The sequence below is a fragment of the Ambystoma mexicanum genome, chromosome 2p, assembly GCF_040938575.1.
Source record: "Ambystoma mexicanum isolate Mex_15411 chromosome 2p, UKY_AmexF1_1, whole genome shotgun sequence".
NCBI classification, from domain to species: Eukaryota; Metazoa; Chordata; class Amphibia; order Caudata; family Ambystomatidae; genus Ambystoma; species Ambystoma mexicanum.
Window position 1 is genome coordinate 521,666,020 of NC_090923.1, and position 23,040 is coordinate 521,689,059.

General features: G+C 47.4%; 1 protein-coding gene across 4 annotated transcripts in view; it reads left to right on the forward strand.

Annotated features, from left to right (window-relative positions):
* The window catches only part of TSEN2 (tRNA splicing endonuclease subunit 2), a 270,669-nt gene that overhangs the window by 98,981 nt on the left and 148,648 nt on the right, over positions 1–23,040 (forward strand). For all 4 annotated transcript variants that reach the window (XM_069643934.1, XM_069643933.1, XM_069643935.1 and 1 more), the window contains one exon: positions 9,390–9,464. In XM_069643934.1, coding sequence (XP_069500035.1) covers positions 9,390–9,464 — 75 coding nt within the window. The remainder of the gene's footprint in view (positions 1–9,389; positions 9,465–23,040) is intronic.

The window sequence follows — 23,040 nt, forward strand, 5'->3', positions numbered from 1 at the left end:
TTACAGTGATTACAGATCACAGGAATTTGCAATATCTAAAAACAGCCAAAGCCCAATCATCCTGCCAACTCCGATGGGCTTTATTCTTTGCAGAATTTGATTTCATAATCACCTACCGCCCTGGTTGCAAGAATCGCAAAGCAGCCGCTTTATCCCGGATTGGAATGGATGAAACAAATTCAAACTTAGAACCAGTACCAATTATACCCGAACAAAGAATTTTAGGCTTGACCTCTTTACAAACTATAGAGGACGTTCAAACTCGAGTTAAACAACTTTTAAATTCCACAGCCTTGCAAGAATGGACTCAAAAGGGGTCACATTTTCTGTTAATAACGATTTACCGTACTTCCAGGGGCGGTTATTTCTGCCCAACAAAGAACTGCAAGAATTGGTCATTGCTCACTATCATGATACATTAATGGAAGGACATCCTGGTATCGCAAAAACTGAGGAAAAGATCAAACGACAATTCTGGTGGCCATTCTGGAGAAAAGACATAAAGTCTTTTGTGATGTCCTGCAGAGTTTGCGCCCAAAATAAAGGTCAAAAGAAGAGACCAGCCGGTCTCCTACAACCCTTGGATATTCCACCGGCCCCTTGGCACACCTTGTCAATGGACTTTATTACCGACCTGCCTCCTTGCTATGGATATAACACTATCTTGGTAATCGTGGATCTGTTCTCCAAGATGGCCCACTTTATCCCTTTAAAAGGGGTACCTTCAGCCTCCATCTTGGCCAAGGAATTTCTGGAAAACATAGTTCGTATGCATGGTTTTCCATCCACATTAATCTCAGACCGAGGAAGCCAATTTATTTCCCATTTTTGGAGGAAATGTTGCCAACTGGCACAAATTGATGTAAACTTATCCACTAGTCACCACCCCCAGACCGATGGTCAAACCGAGAGGACTAACCAAACCCTTGAACAATATCTTCGGTGCATGTTGCATCAATCTGAAAACAGCTGGAAAGATATTCTATGGATCGCAGAGTATGCATATAACAATTCTGTGCATTCTGGAACAGGACAAACCCCTTTTTACACCTTGTATGGTCATCATCCTAGAAACTCAGACCTAGACCCTCCTCAAAACCTGGAAATTCCTGCAGTTGATCATTTGCATTCTACTATAACCCGAGCCTTCAAGGAAGCTACAACTCATTTGCAACAAGCCAAGAAAAAATACAAAGAAAATGCTACATCGGAGTGAAGCAACTTCGTACCAGATTGGAGACCAGGTGTGGCTGGCAACCAAGCATTTGCCTCTCAAAGGACCGCGGACTTTTAATCCCAGATACATTGGACCCTGTCCCATCAAAGCTATAATTAACCCGGTGGCCTTTAAACTCGATCTACCAGCCAACATGCGAATTCATCCCGTTTTTCATGCATCACTGTTAAAACCGGTGCAGCCTGGAACCAGACTAAGCAAACCACCTGAACCAATTCAAATCGATGGGGAATTAGAATTTGAAGTTATGGACATATCGGATTCCAAAATGTTAAAATCAAAACGCTTCTATCTAGTTGATTGGAAGGGGTACGGACCTCAGGAAAGATCTTGGGAACCAAGTGACCATGTACACGCCCCGCGATTAGTGCAAAGATTCCACCGAAAATTCCCAAGCAAGCCGAAACCCCCGGAAAGGACGACCTTGGGAGGGGGTACTGTCATGATGCCTACCTCCAAGGTGCCAGACAAGACCCAGCTACCCCAGAGGCAGACATCATGTCTTCAAGGGAAGTCACAACAGCCTCAAGTAGGGGCTCTTTGGACTCAGTCCTGGCGCCTTTGGCGCCAGGCTCATATCGGGCCACAGTCCTGGCGCCATAGGTGCCAGGCTCATAAAAGGGGACTTTGTGTTAAAGGTGCTTAGTGTTAATTTACCTGATGCAGACCATGCTGCAACATCCAGGCCTTCTGAGGCCTGAATGGGACTACTTTATCTTTGGAACTACTTAACCACACGGGTGTGGTCAGGGGAGGAATACATACCTGAGAGGAAGGATACATACCTGGGACTACTTTGAAGGCTATTTAAGCCACACGCCCAAGCAGCAACTCACGCTTCGCGTTGTTCTGCATCTAGCAGCTGGACGCTCACCGTGTTTGCTCCTGCATTCTGTCTTCTGCCACTCCTGCCAGCATCCTGGAACACCTGCAAAGAGAGAAGAGAAAAGGGTAAAGAAGAGTCCTTACCTGCTAAATCCGCATTCCGGAGACATCTCGCCGACGGTCCTGAAAAGAAAGATATCCATTTAAAAGCACATCGCATCGATCGCTGCAGCGCCGCATATCACTCACCTGTACAAGGTACCACCACGTTCTACGGCGACATATGGACTCGCAGCCACATCACCGCGCCTAGGGAGAAAAAGACAAGAATAAAGGTGAGAGGGGAAAGAAAACAAGGAAACCTTAATATCCATTACAAAGCTTACCTGTTGGGTTATTCCACCTTCATTTCGGGTCGGTGCCGCATCCTGGCATTTCCGGACCCCGGCCCCTATGGGGGAAAAAAGACATCAGCGTTAGTGGGCGCATGAAAAGACATTACCCAAACGCCCATTAAAGACTTACCTGATTTCTTCTGGATTGAGCTTCGTTTGGGGTCGGTGCCGCATCCAGGCATTTCCGGACCCCGGCCCCTATGGGGAAAAAAGACATCAGCGTTAGTGAGCGCATTGATACAAGGACACTGAGAGAACTCTCATCAAGCTCACCAGAGTCTCATTCTTCGGTTCCACAGCTCTTCTCGGAATAGTTTCCGCACCTGAAAAAGAGACAACGAACAATTTATTATTGCGGAATCATACTCATTAACAGAATCCTTACGGTACTATACCGGGAAAACAAAACTTGAACCCTTTACAATCAAAATCCCAGTGAAGTAACTGGATACAATGCGCCCCTGCATGAGAAGCAGGATGGAGAGCTCAACCTTTCAAACCCTAAGGTGAGACTTCACGTGGGGGTCGCAGGAGGGTTTTGTAGAGGGGTGAGAAGGGAGCGGGAGGCTTATACTTTCTCCCGCAGATTGTTAATACTCCCTTTTCACATACAGAAAGATATTCCTGCGAGCCAGACGAGCCAGATTCGAAGGTGCGGTCCAGTCCATCTTCCGGGTCCTGCGCTTCACCATAGAAGAAGCAACAACACTCCAAACCAGACCTGCGCCTCCGTGGGAGTCGGGTGAGCGTAACAGTATGTTATTTAGGGTGTCGTGAAGACATGGAACCGCTTAAATCATGTTAAATGGGTCTAACTACAAGCATAGTTCACCTAATTGATTTTCAGTATTTATTTAACTGTAAAATGCATTTGTATTAACTACAACGAATTCTGCTTCTGCAACCGTAACGTAGGCAGCATCATGGACGTCTAGATTGACGCTGAGATTTTGTGATGCACTGAAATTACCTAGGACATCTAGCTTCCTCTCCCATGGGATCTGTGTGCCTGTGACTTACTGTAGTGTGTGTGCATGCTATATAACCTGAAGTGGGCCTCTAGACTAGCTGATCCTTGCTTTAAAAATGACTTCTACTTCGGCATATAGTGTCCTCCTTTAACCATGCTGCAGAGAGAAAAATGTCTTGACTCCAGGAAGGGAGAAAGACTGAGAAATATCCCAGATATACTATTTGTTAAGAGGGCTTTCCTCGGCCCCTTCTTCAGTGTGTGAGAATGACCTACCCATAACTAGGTAATAGTTTCAATTAATTTTAAACCTGGTGGAACAGCCAAGAATAAACTCCCAGATGGGGAGCAGGGTGGTTAAAGGTATGGTGTAATACATAATAACATTACATAAGGGATCTTCCACATAACATTACATAGGCATTCATCCACATAATGTATTAAAATATCTTTCTTACTCTGCAGGAAAAAAGTTAATGTAGAATTACTGGTGAGTAACTTTCTGAAATAGTTAATGTCTTTAGGTCATGATCCTCCCTCAAGTCCATATTTGTTCCAAAGGAAATGAACATCTCCTGTAGGGTTCAATGTCTGCAATGGGTAAGCACTCGGTTATGGCAAAGCAACATCCAGATGTCAAAATTATTGCATAAATTAGAAAAAACAAAGCTTGTGGAAGAGACCGTCCACTAGCCAACATCCCACGACCGCTAGCCAGGCTGTGAAGACTGAGAGACTTCAGGCTTTACTGACTTGGACCACTGGGCAACTGTACCAAGGATCCTTGATGATTTATCCTTCTATTTATGTTCTCTTTTGTGACAGTTGACCATGGCTCTACCTGTTATCCGCAGATGCCCAATGCACCCACCTAGTGAAATGTTGTAGAGAGGAATCAATGCGTCTTCTGGTGCACAGGGGTCTTAGATGCTTGTAACACAGCTGTCCCCATCAGGTCAAGTTATGAGAACACCTCTCCTGGCTCTGGGAAGGTTGCCAGAGCAGAGCTTCCACAGTTCATGCTTTTTCAGTGTTTCGGGGCTCGTCCTGGGAGCCACAAAGCTTAGCTGCAGATTGCCCCATCTTCTAATAATCTTGCAAACACAGTGGGCTGTGACGAATTAAGGGTATTCGTCCCTTCTCCCTTGTTCACTCTTTGAAGATTATGTAAAAGTTCTCAGCCCCCCATATGCTAGATCCTCTATCATGTCCTAATGGCCTCAAATGTGTTCATGTTTGTAAGAATGAGGACTGAAATCTCTTAATGGGAAGACTCAGAACGATCATCCAGATAAATTACTTGTATTGGCCCACAGGGCACATTTTCAACTGACTGTCTGCTTCTCAATTTCCCACTGGGAATTGATCAGTCAATTTTATTGCTGAAAAGATTCTTAGTGATCTTAAAGGCTAATCCTTTGTAGTTAAAATCGGCCAATCTACATAGTTACAAAAAACTATTAAGATGGGGGGGGAACGACTGACAAATTCATGTTACAGCGAACATATAAGATTTGGAAGCGGACGATAGTCTGCTTACTGTAAAATATAATGATCCACGTCCCAACATTGCGAAAGCATTTCAGGCTGCTTACCATAATCCGAGGCAGTCCACCATGAGGGGCTGGTTCAATGCAAAATGCAGACTTGCTAAACGCATCCTGTTCTCCATGTTAAATGCCCCAAATACTCCAAGGGCTGATATAATCAGAGCATGATCACACTACAAGAGAGCCACTGCCATTCTTAAGCAAAATTTGGACACTGAGAGCTGGGAGGAACTGGTTCTAGCTGCAGATGGAAAAAGCTAATCGCTGCCCAGGGCCTGGTGTTATTCTGGCCAATTTGTTCTGTGACGAAATAGTTCTGTGAGGACCAGTTCTGACCGTAGGCTTCAATGCCACAATCGCCATAGGGAAGTATACCTCTTTCCTGGCAACAAGCTTTGATTCAACCCTTTTTTAAAAAGATGGGCATAGGTAATCCGACCTCTTATAGACCAGTTTCACTAATGGACTCCCTATTTAAAATATTTGGCGGGGCTCTTTTGTCTAAAATGGAGAATTTGGTGTCGATCAATTAAAAACCATTGCCCATACGGTTTTCATCCTGGTTTGGGTATGAGCAAACAAGAGCTGAACCTGTATTTTATTATTTGCGAATTCCGTTTACAAAAGAGCTGATATACTTAGCCTAAGGACAGCATTTGATAGTCAATCGGCAAAAGCTCTTGCTTGGGTTCAGGTCCTTGGTGTCCCCATGGATTTTGTCCATACCCACACCAGTGTTCACAAAGGCACTAAAGCTTGTATTGGGAATTGTGCTTTACCTTTGTTAATGCATGCTGCTAGGGCAGGGGGGACCCCTTTTGCCCATCCTCCTATATTATTTTGTGACATCAGCTCACACCACCTTACGTGGAGTGCTGAGGAGAAGCATTGTCTCCTGCATTGTCTTCCTTTTCTCACTGTTCCAGTAACATTTAGTTCCTGTTACAAGTCCTTATGATAGGCTGGTGGCAGGGTACCTTTTAGCACGACTTTTGGTGGCCTTTTGACGCGGTCTGCCTTTGCAGCTGCGACACTAGGGTCACGGTTTGCCTAAAATGGTGGCTGTACTTTTTAAAGCCCTGTTCATGATGACTTGGTATTTGAGCTGCCTTCTAACTTCATGGTTGGGGGAGGTCTTGATGGGTATTTTATCTTTGACGGGCTTCACCTGGGTAGCCCACCATGGCTCTCTGTGTTCCTGAAAGGACAGGAAGTGGGGGACTTACCCGACTCTCCTGGTCTTTGTTCTGCAGTGTGCCTGCTTTGAGCCTGTTTCAACTGGGAGGTTGGGTGTCCCATTGGACAGCCACCCCTCAGATTTGCATGAGAGGCTTGTCTGGGGATTGGTGGGCTCAGCCAGTTTTCTTGAATAAAAGGCAATGATCTTGGAGCTGAACCTCCAAATAGACCACTGCACTGAAGATCTGAAGAGGAATTCGAAGAAGGATGTCCCAGCAACTTACAAGCGATGGCCAGAGCCATTGAGTGACTGCTGAAGACCCCACCCTGAATCCCGAGCGACTGGCAAGATCTATCAAAGACTACTTCCTTCAGTGGACTGGTGGGCCGAACTAATCTCAAGACCAACTGTATTTTATGCCATCCCACAAAGAGCTGCAACCATCCCAATCCCCTCAGACATGTGCAATGTTGCAGTGTAACCTTGTGTGAAGTGCAAATCCGGCTGAAACCTTGTGGGCATGATTCTGGGCCTGCTGGGACACTTTTCCACTCCTTGAAGTCCCCTCAGCTGAGTCGAGGTCCGAGAACCAAAGAAAAGTCTCCCAGACAACCGTTGCTGAACCGAAGCCTGTAAAGGGCTCCAACGCACCAGTGCCGCAAAGATCCGCTGCTGGGCGTCTCACTGCTAGAGTGCATTAGTCTGTTCCCTTCAGAGTTCCTTCTTCAGCTGTCCAGGCCTAGAAATCCAAACCGGGGACAACTGTTGCCTCACCTTGGGGACCAACCTGCTGCATCAAGTTCTTCACTGAAAAGGTACTGTCACGAGACTAGGTACTTACGGGTCTCGCTGTTTTGTTCTTGTGTTCTTGGAGGGCTCCAGTTAAGCTGTTACTTTCACCCCCCTCCAGGGCACCCTAAGTCCTTTGGGGTGAACCACCTATTAGGCCCTGAATTAAGAAAATAACTATTACTTGCCTGCAAGACCTGAAGAAACCTTCATAGACTCTGCTCTATTTGTCACTTACCTGCTTCTTTCCTCCTCAGCCCTCGGTCACTGGATTCCCAGTTTACCTCTTCACTCTGTGGGACTCCCTTAGTATAGGGCTGGACGTGTAACGATTTGTTAAGCAGGATAAATTGAAATACACAAGTTGGTCTACTGTTTGCTACTAAGTACCAATAGTTTATCTAGCAGTGCATTGTTTTATATTTGATTTAAAGTGTGATACCTTTTATTCTACTGTAATCTTAATGTGTAAATAGTACTTACTTACCTTACTTTTACAATCTTGGTGTGTATAAAATCACTATTTCTTTTATAGAACTTCTAGGGTCCGTGTTTCCTTGAACTAGGTATATGCTCCAAGTACAGTGTGCCTCGCTACAGCCCCTCTCCCTCTTAGTCTGAGCCAAGCTGCTCAGCCGTTGCTACTAAACCATTGGGTTTAACAGGCTTAAACTAAGAGGTGTAACCCTGTCACCTAAGTTGGGCTTCTCCAAGTTTTGTCACAGGCAGCAACTTGTGTAAAACTCCCTAATAGCGGGACTTACATAGGTCCATCTGTTAATGCCTCTTTAGCTAGTTATGCCTATTATAAAGGCATAACTAGCTAAATTGGGTGCAAACAGAATATCGTGGTTTTGGAATTTGAACTCTTATCTAGAAAAAAATGAACGCAGGGAGTAATTTTATTGACCCAACCTTTTTGGACCGTAACATGGTAAATCGATGGAGTAGAAGGTTATTCCGTTTTTATTATGCACTGCATGCCCGTAGGCCTCGAGGCGCACAAAGAACATAAGTGTTCAAGACAGACAAGAAGAGTCGGGGGCGGCAATCTGGGTCAGGATCACGGGAGCAGAACAGACTTTAGTTGACAAAGGTTCAGCTTGGGTTGTGGTTAAAGAGGTGATGTTCTACTAGTTTCTTGAAGTCCGCCAGAGTGTCTGGTGATCTTATATACCGTGGGAGCGCATTCCAAGCCAATGGGGCCTGGATATCAAAGTTTGTACCGCCAATCCTGATGTGCTTCTATTTTGGGTGAGATATTTGGGAGGTATCGTCACAACGCAATAAATCCTTTTTTTTTTTTTTTTTTTTTTTGCCTCAATATCCGTTCTTTCAGGTATTTCGGACGTGTGTTAATCCAGCATTTGTAAGAGAGAGTACACATTTTGAGTGATGATATGTTCTATTGGGAGCCACTGAAGATCCCGTTGGGCCTTGGAGATGTGATTTCGCCTAGATGGGGTGAAAACTGCTCGGACCGTGCAATTCTGTGACAACTGAAGCGAGTGAATGCTGGCTTGCGTGGTCCTGGCCAGTGTTGTGATAGTTGAGCCTGGAATTGATCAGTGACGTAGCTAACCGTGCACAGTTGCTTGCCAAAATGAAAGGGCAAATGTGACTCAATAGCTTTGTAATAAATCTGCATACAGCACAGACATGGCCCATGAGCGTTTTCATAGCGTCTTGCTGGCCGCCAAATTAACTGAGTGTCTTCACACTCATGGAGACTTATGACATTGCCTGCAATGCTGAAGTTACTATAGGCCGGATCAGGTTACTGCCGCCATCCAAAAGTAGACATCTAGTGTTATCCTCTAGTCTTTTGAAAAATTACCTATTATGGTCTACTCGTGGTTATGAAAGAAATGCTATTACTAGGGCAAGATTGAATTGTCTCCATCTAAGAGTGGTTATGGTATGGCAAGTTGGACAGGTCAACCTATGGAAAAATGCTGTTTACTTTGCTCCACACCAGTAGCGGAACGTATGCATTTTATATTCTTCTAGCTGGCTTACATAGACGTCAGAGCAAGAACGCTGAAGCCTATCCTGGGGGAATTTGGTTTCAGACAATGCCGGCCGGCACTGGCATACTTGCTCAGGACAGAAACTCATTTGGTTAGATGGCCTCTATTATCATACCTTAGACAAGTATTGCATGCCAGAAAATGTCTGCCGTCCTAATTACCAACCTATTGCGAATTATTGTTGTCACTGCATACTGATGTATCTGTATATATAGTTGGTTTTTTCCTATATTTTCATACAATGTGGAATTGTTTATGGATTTTTTTAATGTCAGAAATAAGCATTTGGTTGATTAATTGGAAAATAAAACGGGGCTGACTGTATTACAAATCCTTTTCTACGCAATTTCAATGCCTTGATGTTGCTATGTATTTCCTTTTTAATGTTTACCTTTTCATTGTTTTTAATGTAGGTTAAACAAGTACAATTAGTCTGTCGAAGAAATCCATTTCGGATTTTTGAATATTTACAACTGAGCCTGGAGGAGGTAAAATTTTAACACTATTATCATGCAAGACTTGTTAATTAAATGGTTACCTATTGCAACGTCTGCATTTAGCGGCTTTCTTGTATAACTAAACAGAATCTTCAGGGCAGAGACGGCAACAAGGAATGTCACTTTTTTCCAGTAACATTCTATTGTTCATAGCTATTTCACATAACCAACTTGGGGAGCTTCCTTCAAATTAATGTAAAGGATTATCAACTCTGCTGCACTGTTTTGGAAGATTGGCTAAAAGGATCCCTGGCATATATTCCCCTGGGCAACCTCAATTCCCGCAGCACCTCAAAGCAGCTTGTTTTCCTCACCAACTGAATATATGAATGAATACATCTTAATTTCCAAATCTGAATATATTTTAATGTGTATATGCAATTCTAGCTCAAATTGATCACTAGACTAAAGTCTCGCTTTCAGACATCAATCCGTCTTTTTTACAAACTGGTGTTGGTAGGTTTGCACTCAAATTAGCCTCCCGGCCATTGGGTGTATAATTGAACTTAACAGCTGTTAGGACAGTTTTTCTGAAGTCTAACTAAGGGCTTAGTTAAACCATACAACTGAGACCGTACAAAACTCCACTCTCAGATTCTATGCTTAACAGGAAGCCAATGCAGATTACGTTTATGGTTAGAAATGTGATGGTTTCTGGGTATATTTAATGCTGCTCTAATGGCATTATTCTGAATGACTTGTAGTTTGTTAGGGTTAGATTAGCTCGTCCCGAGGTAAAGGGCGCTACAATAGTCTAATTTAGACATGCCGAGTGTTCTAGCCAAGATGGTGCAATTGGGAGTGGTCCGGAATAGTCTACAGTCAGTAATACGTTTGCAATTATAGGCAGAAGCTGAGCTGACCACATTGGTTTGCCTATACAATTATAGTGTAGAGTCAAGGTAAATTCCTAGAGTTTTGGTATCCTGAAGACCTTAATGATCTTGCCATCAATAAGGAGCGATTGGAAGGAAGGGTTAAGTTTATTCAGACGTTGGTGTGAACCCAAAATGTGAAGTTCTGTCTTGTCGGCGTTGAGACAAAGCTCATGTTACGCCATCCAAGCCTGGATAACCATGGAGACGTTTTTCAAAGATTTAGTGTCCACTGAATAATCACCCGTGATGGGGATGAGTATCTGGGTGTCGTCAGCATAGTTGGTGTACGAGACACCCAGATAGTCAAGAAAACCAAATAGTGGTTTGATGAACACATTATAAAGTGTTGGTGACACACAAGAACCTTTGGGTACACAACAGTGAATGGGAGCAGGCTCAGCAGGTGCCAACGGGCAGAACACCCGCATGGATCTGTTGCTTAAAGATCTGATCCAGGCGGAGGCAGAGTCTGAGAAGTGGGCAGCTGATATAAGGTGCTGGCAGAGAATTTGATGATTAACCAAATCAAAGGCAGCTCAAAGATCAAGTAATAATAGCAAAGCTAATTTCCCGTTGTCTTTCAGTACCTCAATCTGTGTTTTGAGGTTGATGAGGGCAGTTTCTGTCCTGTGCCTAGGCTGGAATCCAGATTTCCTTAAGCCAAGAAGATTGTTAGCTTCCAGATAGTCCTGAATCTGGAGATAAGCTGCACGGTCCAATATTTTGAGCATGAATGGGACAGTGGTAATGGGCCTATAGTTGGTAGGTAGGCTGGGTTCAAGGGAAGGCTTTTTAAGCAGAGGTATGACCCAGGCGTCCTTGGGGTTGTGCGGGACTATGCCTGTTTTGAAGGATGAGTTTATAAAGGCTGTTATGGAGCTAGATCGTGGGAGGCCTTGTTGATGATGGGGGGGGGGGGGGGCTGGGCACGAGTCGCCTTGACAGTTGGAGGGTTTAATTTTGTTGATTCATTCAACTTCAGCAATAGTGAGTGGAGAGAAACTGAAAGGTTTAGTCTTAGGCGGGGCATGGGTGATTGCAATCGAAGGGGTATTCAGTTGCTTGTCTGTCTTTAGACCGTTTTGCTTAGTTTTAAGTTTAGTTGGGAGGTTGGCAATTTTGTCCAAGAGTGCTTGCTGTATGTTTGAGCACCATTTGCTGTCTTTAGTGCAGGAATCGGGAGGCTTGTCCGGGGATTCAAGTTCCTTCAGAATCTTAAACAATTCTTTAGTATTAGAATCCGCTTGTGTAATACGCTTGTTGAAAATATCGTTTTTTTGCCTAGAAAATAGCCTCTTTATAGTTGATGGAAGCTAAGATAAGACGATCCTTATTGGCGTCAGAAGGATGGTCTTTCCAACGGGCTTCAGCATTAAGTTTTTCTTTACATAGCACTCTCAACTGTGGTGTAAACCATGAATTAAGATGTGCACGAGGTTTAGATTTCCTAAGTTTGATTGGGGCACTTGAGTTCAGAGCTGTGAGCATGGCATGGTTAGAAGTGTCCACTAGAATCGAAGGATCAGAGCAGAAAATAGATGCTTTGCTGAGTGTGGGAAGGATGAGAGGGAGGAGTGTCTCTAGTTATCTTTTTTTTCTAGTCGGCAGGGCCGGGGCAATAGTTTGTTTGGGGCATTGGACAGCTACTATGTTAAAGGTGATAGTATGGTGGTCTGACCAGGCACAAGGTGAGTTAGTCTGCAAGTTAATGTTACAATTGGAATCGACTAACCAGTCAAGTGTCCGCCCTTTAATGTGAGTAGGTTCTTGAATGTGGTGAGTGAACCCCAGGTAAGAGTATTAGCGAGGTCAGCCGCAAAGAGATTGTTCGGGTCTTGGAAGCCCAGTTGAGGTCCCCCAGTAGGATAATTTGGGATTTAGTTTTCGTATTATCTAATAGTAGGGAAGTGATGTCTACAAAGGATGCGGCCGGGCCAGGCGGTCTGTAGATGAGATGTAGAGTTGCAGTTTTACTAGGAGAGATGGGAAGCTTGACTGACAATAACTCAGCTGAGGGCACCTTTAGGCTCTGCATTGCTCTGAGGCCAAGTGAGATTTCATGAATAAAGGCTACTCCGCCTCCTCTAGATAGCGGGTTGTTGCGGTCACATCTAGTGATGGAATAGTCTGTAGGTATGGCGAGGGAGAGTAGTGGCCCGCAGGCTGCATGGAGCCATCTTTCTGATATAGTGATAAAATCAAGGTCTTGAGTCTTAATGAGGTCTGCAATGTCCAATGCAGAAGCAGGGAGGGACCTAGCATTGATTAATGTGCCCTTAATAGGCCTGTCTTTGGGGGTGTGAGGTAAGGTGTTGTGATTGGGCTTGTGGTCGGTTGTGGAGGGCTCAGGGTGACTATGGCTAGGAAGTGATAGATTGGTCAGGGAACAGGGCTTCGGCGTACAGCAAGTAGCACGGGGCATTCTAGAACCCAATCTGTTGTTTCTTAGATGCAGAGCGCAAGGTTGATTAGGCAAAGGTTTCTTAGCAAAGTGTTCTAACCATAAGGCGGGTGAATTTAGATGGGGATTAGCGAATATAGATGTATCGCTGAGTAGTGTGTCACTTAGTTGTGGCCAGCCCACAGTATGTATATGTGTGTATACATATATATATATATATATATATGTATTTATGTTTGGGTGGGTGGGTTTCCCCCCACATATGTTACAATTGACCTTCACAATTCGGTCAATTGTGAAAAGGTCAATTGTAATTCGAACAGTTGTGAAACGAACAATTTGTATACAACCGAGATAACTGATTCAGGGTGCCACTATTGGCCTGGTTTGACATGATATAAGTGGCTATGTTAGGTGTGATGGAACTAAGGATCTGTGAGTAGGCAGTGTGAGTGGGTACCCAAGCTAATGTGTTTAGAAATATGAATAACCATTGAGAGGGTAACGCTAGGTTGCGCATGAGCATATCAGTAAACCAACCCTGTTACCAGGATCCTTTTCTATATTGCGGAACACAAATTCATTAACAGTATAAACCTAGAACTGCATTCATGGATAACCTCCGTTGTACCAGGTGAGTAAGACCTAATGTTGTAATAGACTATTGTTAGGCAATGTTTGAATGCAGTACCGTCTGGGAACACTACAAACAACTATGAACACAGGTATAGGCAACCCAACCGTTGGTATACGCTTGCACTACAGTTTTGGTAGCATGTTGAGCAGCCAGGCTCATCTCAAGAGGGGAAATGTGAGCTGTAGTGGAGTTACACAAAGATTCACAGTTACAGGTATTCAAATAAACCCTTACACGCAAGGTTTCTTGCATATACAATTAATTTATAAGTCAGTTATAAAGCCTTCTTCAGAAGGGAGCAATGGAATAGTAACACACACGTTTACTTCAATACTGTACACTTTTGAGTTTCTGAATCGGACAAGACCCTTTTGGGATGGCCCACAGACACAACCTACACCCACAGGTGACTTCAGGAACAAGGGTGCTGGGGACATTAATATCTTACTGTTGGCTTTCAGAACACTCTTTAAAAGTTGGTAAAAGGCATTAGAACACACAAGCCCACAAATATTCTTAAGCAGTGCAGATACTTTTAGAGTTCACTAGAAGAGTCATTCAATTCAATAGGCTAAGACAAAGTCAATGGGCAAAAGTCTTGAATAGGATACTGCACTTCTGGTAAGTCAGTGGAAAAGTCTTTGAAAAGAAGAATCAAATGTAGGGCCACAAGCTGATTAGACTTGTGAGTTGTGGAAGTTACAAGTACTTCTACAGTAAGAGGTAAGTTCTCTTAGTACCTTGGTAAAGAAGAAAAGATGCAGCTGATGACTTCTGTTCCTGTGCAGCTCTGCAGATCTCACTGTTCCTGGGCCTCCGTTGTGGGGACAAGAGGGAGGACGTTGTGGGACTCCTGCAATGCACTGGGACTGCCAAAACCTGCAACCGGCAAACTTCACTTTCAGTGGCTGTTTTGCGTTTCAGCTACCGCAAATAGCAACAACGTGTTTCCTGGCTGTCAAGGTGGATTGTCCTTGCTTCTGGGATCCAGCACTCTGCTGAGGGGGCTCAGGCATGGTCAGTCCTGCTCGTGGGAGTCCGGAGGATCTTCCAAAAGCTTTAGGCCATCTTAAAAGTAACGCACACAATCTGGTGTCCCTCTCCCTGACTACGGTTTCCTGCAGCAACTCTGAGGAAATTCAACCAGCTCTGAGATGGGCATCCAGGTGGCTTACCTTGGAGTTGATTGGTCCCACCAACTCAAAGGGAGAAGTCGTCCTTGCAGGGGCTTCTCTGTCGATGCAAACTTGGCGTTTCAGCACTGCAGCAGGGCTTCACCGACAAATCATTAGTTCAGGATTTGCAGCAGGCGTCCTCTTCAAGCTCTTCTTCGGTTCCTTCATGCAGTGGTCGACTCACCGGGGACCATTTTGTCAAAGATGGCTCTGTGCCATTTTGAAAACGATGGCTCCTGGGGTTAGCGTTACCGGAGCTGCGAACAGCCACAGTAAATGCAAACCATGGTAGTTAGGAACAAAACCACTGCCACCAGCCATTCAGTGAGGAAAGGGTAACATACAAAATGTTGTATGAGCATATAGTTACAGGGGATACTAAGTAACCCCTCCAGCACTCTATTGTAAGATAGGGTGTGCTGGGTCTAGCAAGGACAATGCTAAGTAAAGTCAATTTCACTTTACTGCTTTGTGAAACAGTAGTTTATCCCAAAGAAGATATTTAAACCTTGGGAAATCTAAAAGACTTCCCTATGCCACTGCACTGAAAGTGCTCTGTGACACAATTGTAAAAGATGATGCCTATGGAGTTTGTCAGACTCCATAACCAAAAGAAACCCAGAGGTAAAAATCACACAAATACATGTGTGGGAAAAATGGTCACACTCTCTCCAGGTTAAAAAAAATCAAGTTGTCAAAATCCAGCAAAGTTGCTGGGGGTCTCTAAGGTGGAGGGAATTGGCACATTTTTGAGAATTCTCCCTAACAACTATTACAGATGCTTTTCAGATAAGTGAAACACAGATTAAGGTAAGCAATAACTCTCTAAATTATTTTACGATGGCCCAAGGCAGACCAAGGCTAGTAAAACACTAACTACATTCAGCATAACATTCAGTTATACTAGGTGAGTTAAACCTATATACTTTTAAAGGAGCTACCATCAACTTAGTTATGTATAACAGAAAGGCTGTTTTAGAATCTGTATAAAGCAGGCCAGGGAAAGCAAAACCCAATGTTACATTTTGAGAATGACCCAATGTTATTCAAGGTCGGTAAAACCCCATACAGCAGGTCAGGGGAAGCAAGACCCAGTTGGTAAACGTATACACTTATATTATGAAAGAGATAGTTGGGTGAAGCCAACCGCATTACTTTTGGGAAGTGGGGGGAACCAATTCACATGCAAGTAAAAGAACCTCATATACACTTTTTAGAAGAGCGAAACACATTCAAAGTAAGTGAACTTTTGTAACTCCCTCATTTCAGAGGGACCGTTACCAAACCAACTCTGTTACAAGGAAGTAACTTTTAAACACTTGTTATATTTTTCTAGGCAGAATCCTTTTCTTATCCTGTCTTTCCCTAGTCTATTGCATGAGTTCCCTCAGAGGCAGAAGAGGGACCCTTGTGGTTTAGGTGCCAGCTGTAGGCAGGGTGAGATCGGGTTCAGTTGCAGGAAAAGAGTTCCTGTGGCAGTCTCTTCAAAACAAGTAAGTAGTTCACTTTAGAGTTAGTTAGGGTCCAGGGACTTCAGAGAAGACACCCAAGAAGCAATCCAGCATTGGACGGGAGTAAACTGGATGAGAGGATTCCCAATCACACGAAACACCACAAAAGCTACACAGGAATCACCCACTGATTATATGTAATATCCCAGCCAACACAGTACCTCAGCACAGAAGAAGAATTTGCAACAAGTCGTCTTCAGAATCTGCAGCCAAAAACCCAGCCGATTAATTCCTTGTCATGAAGACAGGACACTACAAGGGATTGTTGCAGCAGGGATCAACTGCGAAGGCTCCAAGCAAGAGTTTATTCGCTGCTGGATGCGGCTCTGTGGTTTTGGTGCCCTTTTCAGGAGACAACTGAATATCACTGGTCAGATTCTCCTCACTCGCTCGGTCCAGCCCTCTGGTGAGGGGATTTCTGGGATTCTATTCCAGTCCCTGTGGTCCAGCGGGATGCCACCAAATTTCCATTGAGATTTGGAATTTCGGAAGACTGTGCACCACACAATGACTCAAGGTCCCAGGGTATTGCAACACAATGTGGGATTGCTCTAAATGCAGGTGGTGTTGAGTCTCTGGCTCTGGGCCCTGGGTCTGGGTTGCCGTTTTTGGGACCTCCAGGTCGATTTGAAGGAAGGGTTACAGCAGGCTGCGGTTACACAGCAGGCTCTCCGGTCGCTGGAAATCACTACACTGTTGTGTCTTCCTCTTTGGTTTCAACTCCTGTGGTCGACTTGTCAGCAGCTTCCAGGATCAGAGTATTTAACAGGGACTATAGCACAACATCTGCATTCTCTCCCTGCATTTAACAGCAAGGGGCGGTCTGGCTGTCCAGTCAGGACGGTCAGCCCCCTCACTGGGAGTTGGTTGCTTTCAGGCAAGGTGAAAGTCCAAATGCTCCTCCCTTGCTTCCTGCATTCTCAGACACTCTGGAGCTTGGGCACCTAAAATGGCACGGGAAGACCTCAAACAGCAAGCACACAAGAAATAGCGAAAAAGGAGCATTAGCAAAATGGTGGCCCTTCTATGCATTACCGAGGCTGAATTAACAGCCTGCGAGTAATAAAGACTAAGTCATGAAGATAAAAAACCACTGCCACCAGCCATTCATGTAAACTAGCAATTGAAACAAAATGTTACCAGGTAAGTAAGAAAGGGGATACATTTTATTCCCTTCCAGAACTCCACATAAGGTGGGGGTTGCCGGCTCACTTATACAAAATTAAAGGGGATGAAAATCTCTCTTTACTTGTAGTTCACACAAGTATGTATCTTACTCTGCTGTACTCCTGTAACTAAGTAAAACGACTAACAGCGCCACAATGCCTTAGGGCCGCTTGTGTGCTTTATAAATACAAATCAATAAAATATGAAAGGGAAATTAACAGGGGAGTCCAAAGGGAAAACTCAGCCAAAGCCCAGAAGTTGTAGGAAACTATAACTTCAGCCATACACTATGGAGAGACATAAAAAGGTCACCAGTAAAAACAGTAAAAGACTAGGTGAGAGGGCAAAGAGATTCCCCCTCACCTAGGGACAGAGTAACATAGTTACAAAGTCCAAGAAAAAAGTTCTGGGGCTGACACCGGTCAAGAAGGATTATCATAAATATGAAAATCTTACCCAACAGCCATACAAAATGCATCCTCTCATGTACTTGCTGCTGGGCATCAGTGATTGGCATGACAGCAGCATGTTGGCAGCAATGGAGCTTGATTGTGCCCCAACCGATTTGTTTACTAAAAAGTGTACTTCTGTTCTTTGTTGCCAGATCTTCTAAGTCCACACATTGGAAGGAGCATCCAGCCCAGCTGGTTACCTGAAGCTGATCCATGAGTATGATACCTGTCCGATAAGTTGGCAAATCTGGTAAAATCAAAATACAGTGATTCTAACACTATATACAAATCTCTATCCAAAACTTGCACAAAAAAACTGATTGCAAAAAAACAAACGTACGCTAGCAAACTATACACTACCACAGGAAGGAAAAAAGGTTGTTTTAAGGTAAGTAGGTAAGATAGAGAGGATATCCATGCTCCACTCTTCTATTTGATGCTCTTGATGTTCTTGCCCCTGTCATGAGGCTCCACTTGAAACCCAAAGCCAAGTGCAACTCCTGGTATGGCTCAGACCTCGTCACCCTTAAACACAAGTGCAGGGTGGCTGAGAGGAAATGGCCAGCTTCTCCAGCATGGGGTCTGGCATGGATTCACATGCTCATGAATATTCCCTGTCGTCAGGCTGGGAATCCTCGGTAAAGAAAAATCAGTATCAGTTTCGTTTATGATTTGTCTTTCGTAGTAGTAACCAATCACTGATCTCTGCGTCATACTGACCACAGCCAATGACTGCCATCTCCCTAAGCCCCGCCTCTGGCAGCCATCTTCAGATTTTTACCGCATATTCAAGTGTTGGGAGTCCTCGTGCTTAGCTCTCGAGCTTTTGCTGCGTGTTTTGCGCTTTCAGGTGAATTTTCACATTTTTTCGGTTAATCGAGCCTCAAGCTCCACCGTTTCTACTCCCGTTAACGGGTACCCGTTGCAGGATTTTCCTACGCCCCTCAAGGGTGAAGATTTCATCGAATCAACCTCTTGGAGGATTCCAGAAGATTCGCGGCCTACTTCGAGATGGCCCAGGACGTGAGTTCGTCACCCGGACCCAAGCTGTTTCGCAGCTGCCCTGGATGCGGGCTGCAGAATGTGTTTAAGGAGGACGAACATTCGCGATGCCTCTACTGTCTTCATGGGGACAAGACTTATGTAGAGAAGGACTGCCAGTTCTGCAAGAACTTGTCGGAGCGGACCATGAGGGACCGTTGATCCCGTCTCGCCAGCTGGTTGGAGAAGGGCTCAACGGGTGAGAAGAAGAAGAAAGGGTCCGAGCGGGCTTCTAAGTCCTGTGCGGGTGCCCCGGCGACGGGGGCCCAACACCAGGCCAAGCACTGCGAGTCCGCTGGCTCCGGGAGCGCCGAAAGGTCGGGCTCTTCGGTCGCCAGGCAGGGTGAACCTTCCCCGGCACCGTCAACCACGAGCCAGCGCTCCGGTAAGGGGAAGAGGAAGTCCGAGACCCCGGGTAAGCTTCGGGAGAAGCCCCGTCCGATCTCGGGAGAGGGGGAGCGAGGCGTCGCCCCTCCCCCTAAGGAGAAGGCCCAGGACGCACCTAAGGTGGTGAAGGCCCCTACCCAGCAGGCAAAGGCCTCTATCGAGGTGATCGCGGCGACTCTGGCCAAGCCGGCAGAGACCCCGCCAGCGGAGACTGCCTCCGGGACTAGTTTCCCTGCCGCCAAGGAGGGAATCCTCTAATCAGCCCATCGTCATGGCCCCCGTGATGGAAAAAGGGGGGGCACGGTAGCCTCCTCGAGCTCGGAGTCAGCCTCGGAGGGGGAACTGACCGAGGGGGAATCTTGGAAGTCCAATTCGAGAAGGTTCGGTCCCACAAGGAAGATCCTCGGGAGATAACCGAAGAAGACGACGATGGCGAGGAAGAGCAGCCTTCCCTTCCGGCGCAGCCGGAACCTAGGCCTCAGGATAGCTCGACGGCCATTTTGTTTGCGATCCAGTCCTTATGCTCTGAGATAAGGACGAGATTACCACAGCCGAGGCCGGAGGACCCGCAACCTGGCCCGTCAGGAAGTCCTCAGAACAAACGACGGAGGACCCAACCCTCTCCTCCGCTCGCCCCCGTAAGGCCTGCAGTTCCCGCCTCATCCTCCCACGAGTCGTGAGATGACGGTGCGGTGGGCTCGACGACGATGGAACGGGTCTCCTGTCTCCCGTCGCACGGGCATCTCCGCCCGACGAGATTGGCTCATTCCACGCCATGATCGCCAGGGCGTCCGAATTGTTCCAGCTCTGCCCGGAGGAGCAGAAAAAGGAAGGTTTCCTCTATCAGCGCCGGGAGGCCAAGAGGAAGACTGTCATCGCGGTGCCTCTAATCGATGACATCTGGGAGGAGGGCCTGTCGGTACTCAAGAACCCCTCCACGGCACCAGATAAACGGGACCGGTACGAGAAGAAGTACCAGGTCCCCGAGACCGCTCCCCTGTGCCTCAGGGCCCAGCCAACGCCAGAGTCGGTCGTCTCGGCGGCGGCAAAGAAGAAAGCATCAGGGTCAGGAGCCTCAACGTCGAATTCCCCTCCGGACGGCGAGGGAAAGAAGTTGGACGCCATGGGGTGACGGGTCATTTCGTCGGCGGCGATGACGATCAAAGCGGCCAACGCCCTGGCGATCGTGGCCCGTTACGACAGGGAGCTCTGGTTTAAGCTGGCCCCCATATTGGACTTCCTACCGGACGACAAGAGGTCTGAGGCCCTGGAAATACTTCAAGAGGACCACGTCGGACCACGCCATAACGGTGGCAACCGATATTGCCGATACGGGTTCCGCCAGCTGGGCAACGGAGTTTGCCTACGACGACGGGGTTGGCTCCGGGCAACCGACTTCCGTCAGGACATCCAGACCAGGGTGTTGGACATGCCGTTCGACAGCAGCAACTTGTTCGGGAAAGCGGTGGAGGAATCCCTCCAAGCCATAAAGACGGACACGGAGACGGCCCGCGCCCAGGAGCTCTTCAGCAAGATGGCCCTTTCGGAGCTCCGGAGGCAGACAGGGGGCCTCCAAGGGATCCAGCGATGGCTCGTCCTACCGCCAGGCGGCACGCTCCTCGTCTCAGGAGGCCTACAGGGGTCGCGGCAAGCAGGGAGCGCCTCACCGCCGTTGGCAAGGTGGCCAGGGTGGCAAGGCCACCACCTCCAAGCAGGACTGAACCGGCCGTGGCCTCGGGCCCCCACCGAAGCACCCCGGTGGGAGGCCAGCTGACGAAGTTCGTCGGCGTGTGGAAGTCCATCTCCACCGATCGTTGGGTGCTGGATACCCTGGCAAGAGGACACTCAGGAAAGGCGCCATCGAGCCCGTCCCGAAGAGGCTCCGGGGTGTACTCAAGGTACTTCCTCGTCAGGAAGAAGACTGGCGGCTGGCGCCCTATCCTGGACCTTCGTCGTTTTAACAAATACATCAGGTCACAAAAGTTCAGGATGGTCACCCTCCAGCACGTGCTGGGACCGCTGGAGGAAGGCGACTTTCTATCGTAGCTGGACCTCGAGGATGCATACTTCCACGTTCCCATCCTCAAAAGTCACCGAAAGTTCCTCAGGTTCGTCGTCCAGGGACGCCACTACCAATTCAGAGCACTGCCGTTCGGATTGAAGTCGGCCCCCAGGGTCTTTACCAAGTGCCTAGCACCTGTGGCGGCACGGCTGCGCCTGCAGGGGATTCACGTCTACCCCTACCTGGACGACTGGCTCATCCGCTCAAGGACGAGGGAACTCACCGTCGAACACACTGCGAGGACCGTCCAGCTACTCACAGACCTGGGATTCGCCATAAATTACCCAAAGTCTCACCTGGTGCCGTCGCATGTGGCCCTGTTTCTGGGAGCGAAGCTCGATACAGTGAGGCGCCTGGTGGCACCGTCGGAAGAACGCACGAAGACCATTCTGGGCAAAGTGCAGCGCCTGCTAGCCACGGACGTGGCCAGGGTGAGGTCCATCAAGTCCCTCCTGGGGATGATGTCCTCTTACATCTACCTGGTGCGCCTATGCAGACTACGGATGCGCCCTCTTCAAGAATTTCTCTACGCCCGTTGGATGCAGGCGACGGGCACCTTCGAAGACAGGGACCCCCTCAACGAGGTGTTCCGGCGGGCGATTCAGTGGTGGGGCGTTTGAGCGCACCTCACGGCGGGCAAGGACTTTCAGACGCCGGCCTACCAGGAGATGGTGACGACGGACGCTTCCCTGGAAGGTTGGGGCGCCCACACCGGAGATCTCCACGCAAGAGGCCTCTTGCTCCCGGAGGAGAAGCTCCTGCACATCAACATCCTGGAACTCCGAGCCGTGTTCTGGGCTCTCAAATCGTTCCTCCCGTTGCTCAAGGGCAAGGTGGTGAGGATCTTCACGGACAACACCACGACAATGTTTTACATACAGAAGCAGGGAGGCACCAGATCCCCAGCCCTATCCAAGGAGGCACAGGATCTGTGGAACTGCGCGGTCGCCCAGGGGATGTTCCTGATTCCCTTCCACCTGGCAGGAGAAAGAACCACCATCGCCGACTCGCTCAGCAGGGAGCTGCGCGTGTGTCACGAGTGGGAGCTGCACCAGGATCAGGTGGATCAACTCTTCCGACGATGGGGCAAACCCCAAATCGACCTGTTCGCAACAGCGACGAACTTGAAGTGCCAGAGGTTCGCCAGCAGGTTTCCCCAGCCGAGAAGCAAGGGCGATGCATTCTCGTTCCCCTGGGACGGCCTATACCTGTATGCGTTCCCTCCGTTGCTGCTTCAACTCATCAACCAGCTCAAGAGGTCCCGGTGCAGGATGATCCTCGTCGCACCGGCGTGGCCGAGGCAGATCTGGTTCCCGGACCTTCTGGACTTGTCAACGTCCCCATCCATCAAGCTGTCGGCGGACGCGGATCTTCTCTCCAGAGAAGGAGGCGCCATCTTCCACCACGATCCGGCGTCGCTGAACCTTCAGGCTTGGCTCCTACAGCGCTAGTTTGGAGGGTACGATATACCGGCCGGCTGCAGAGAGGTTCTTGCAAAGGCCAGGGCGTCCTCGACTCTCAAATGCTACGGTCACAAGTGGAAGAGGTTCTCTATCTGGTGCCGAGCACAGAAGATCAACCCCCTACGGATTACGGCCCCTCAAGTGCTGCCGTAACTATCGCTGGCGAAGGCTGGGCTAGCCCATGCCTCCGTTAAGATTCATCTGGCGGCGATCTCCAGATATACCAGAACCACAGGACTTGCGTCCCTGTGGTCCCATCGACTGGTAAGAGTTTATGAAAGGACTGTTCCGGTCATTCCCGCCCCGGCCCCAGCGTGGGAACTTAACATGTTGCTGACCAGGCTCATGGGGCCCCCATTCGAGCCGATGCACTCCGCACCGATGAAGTTTGTG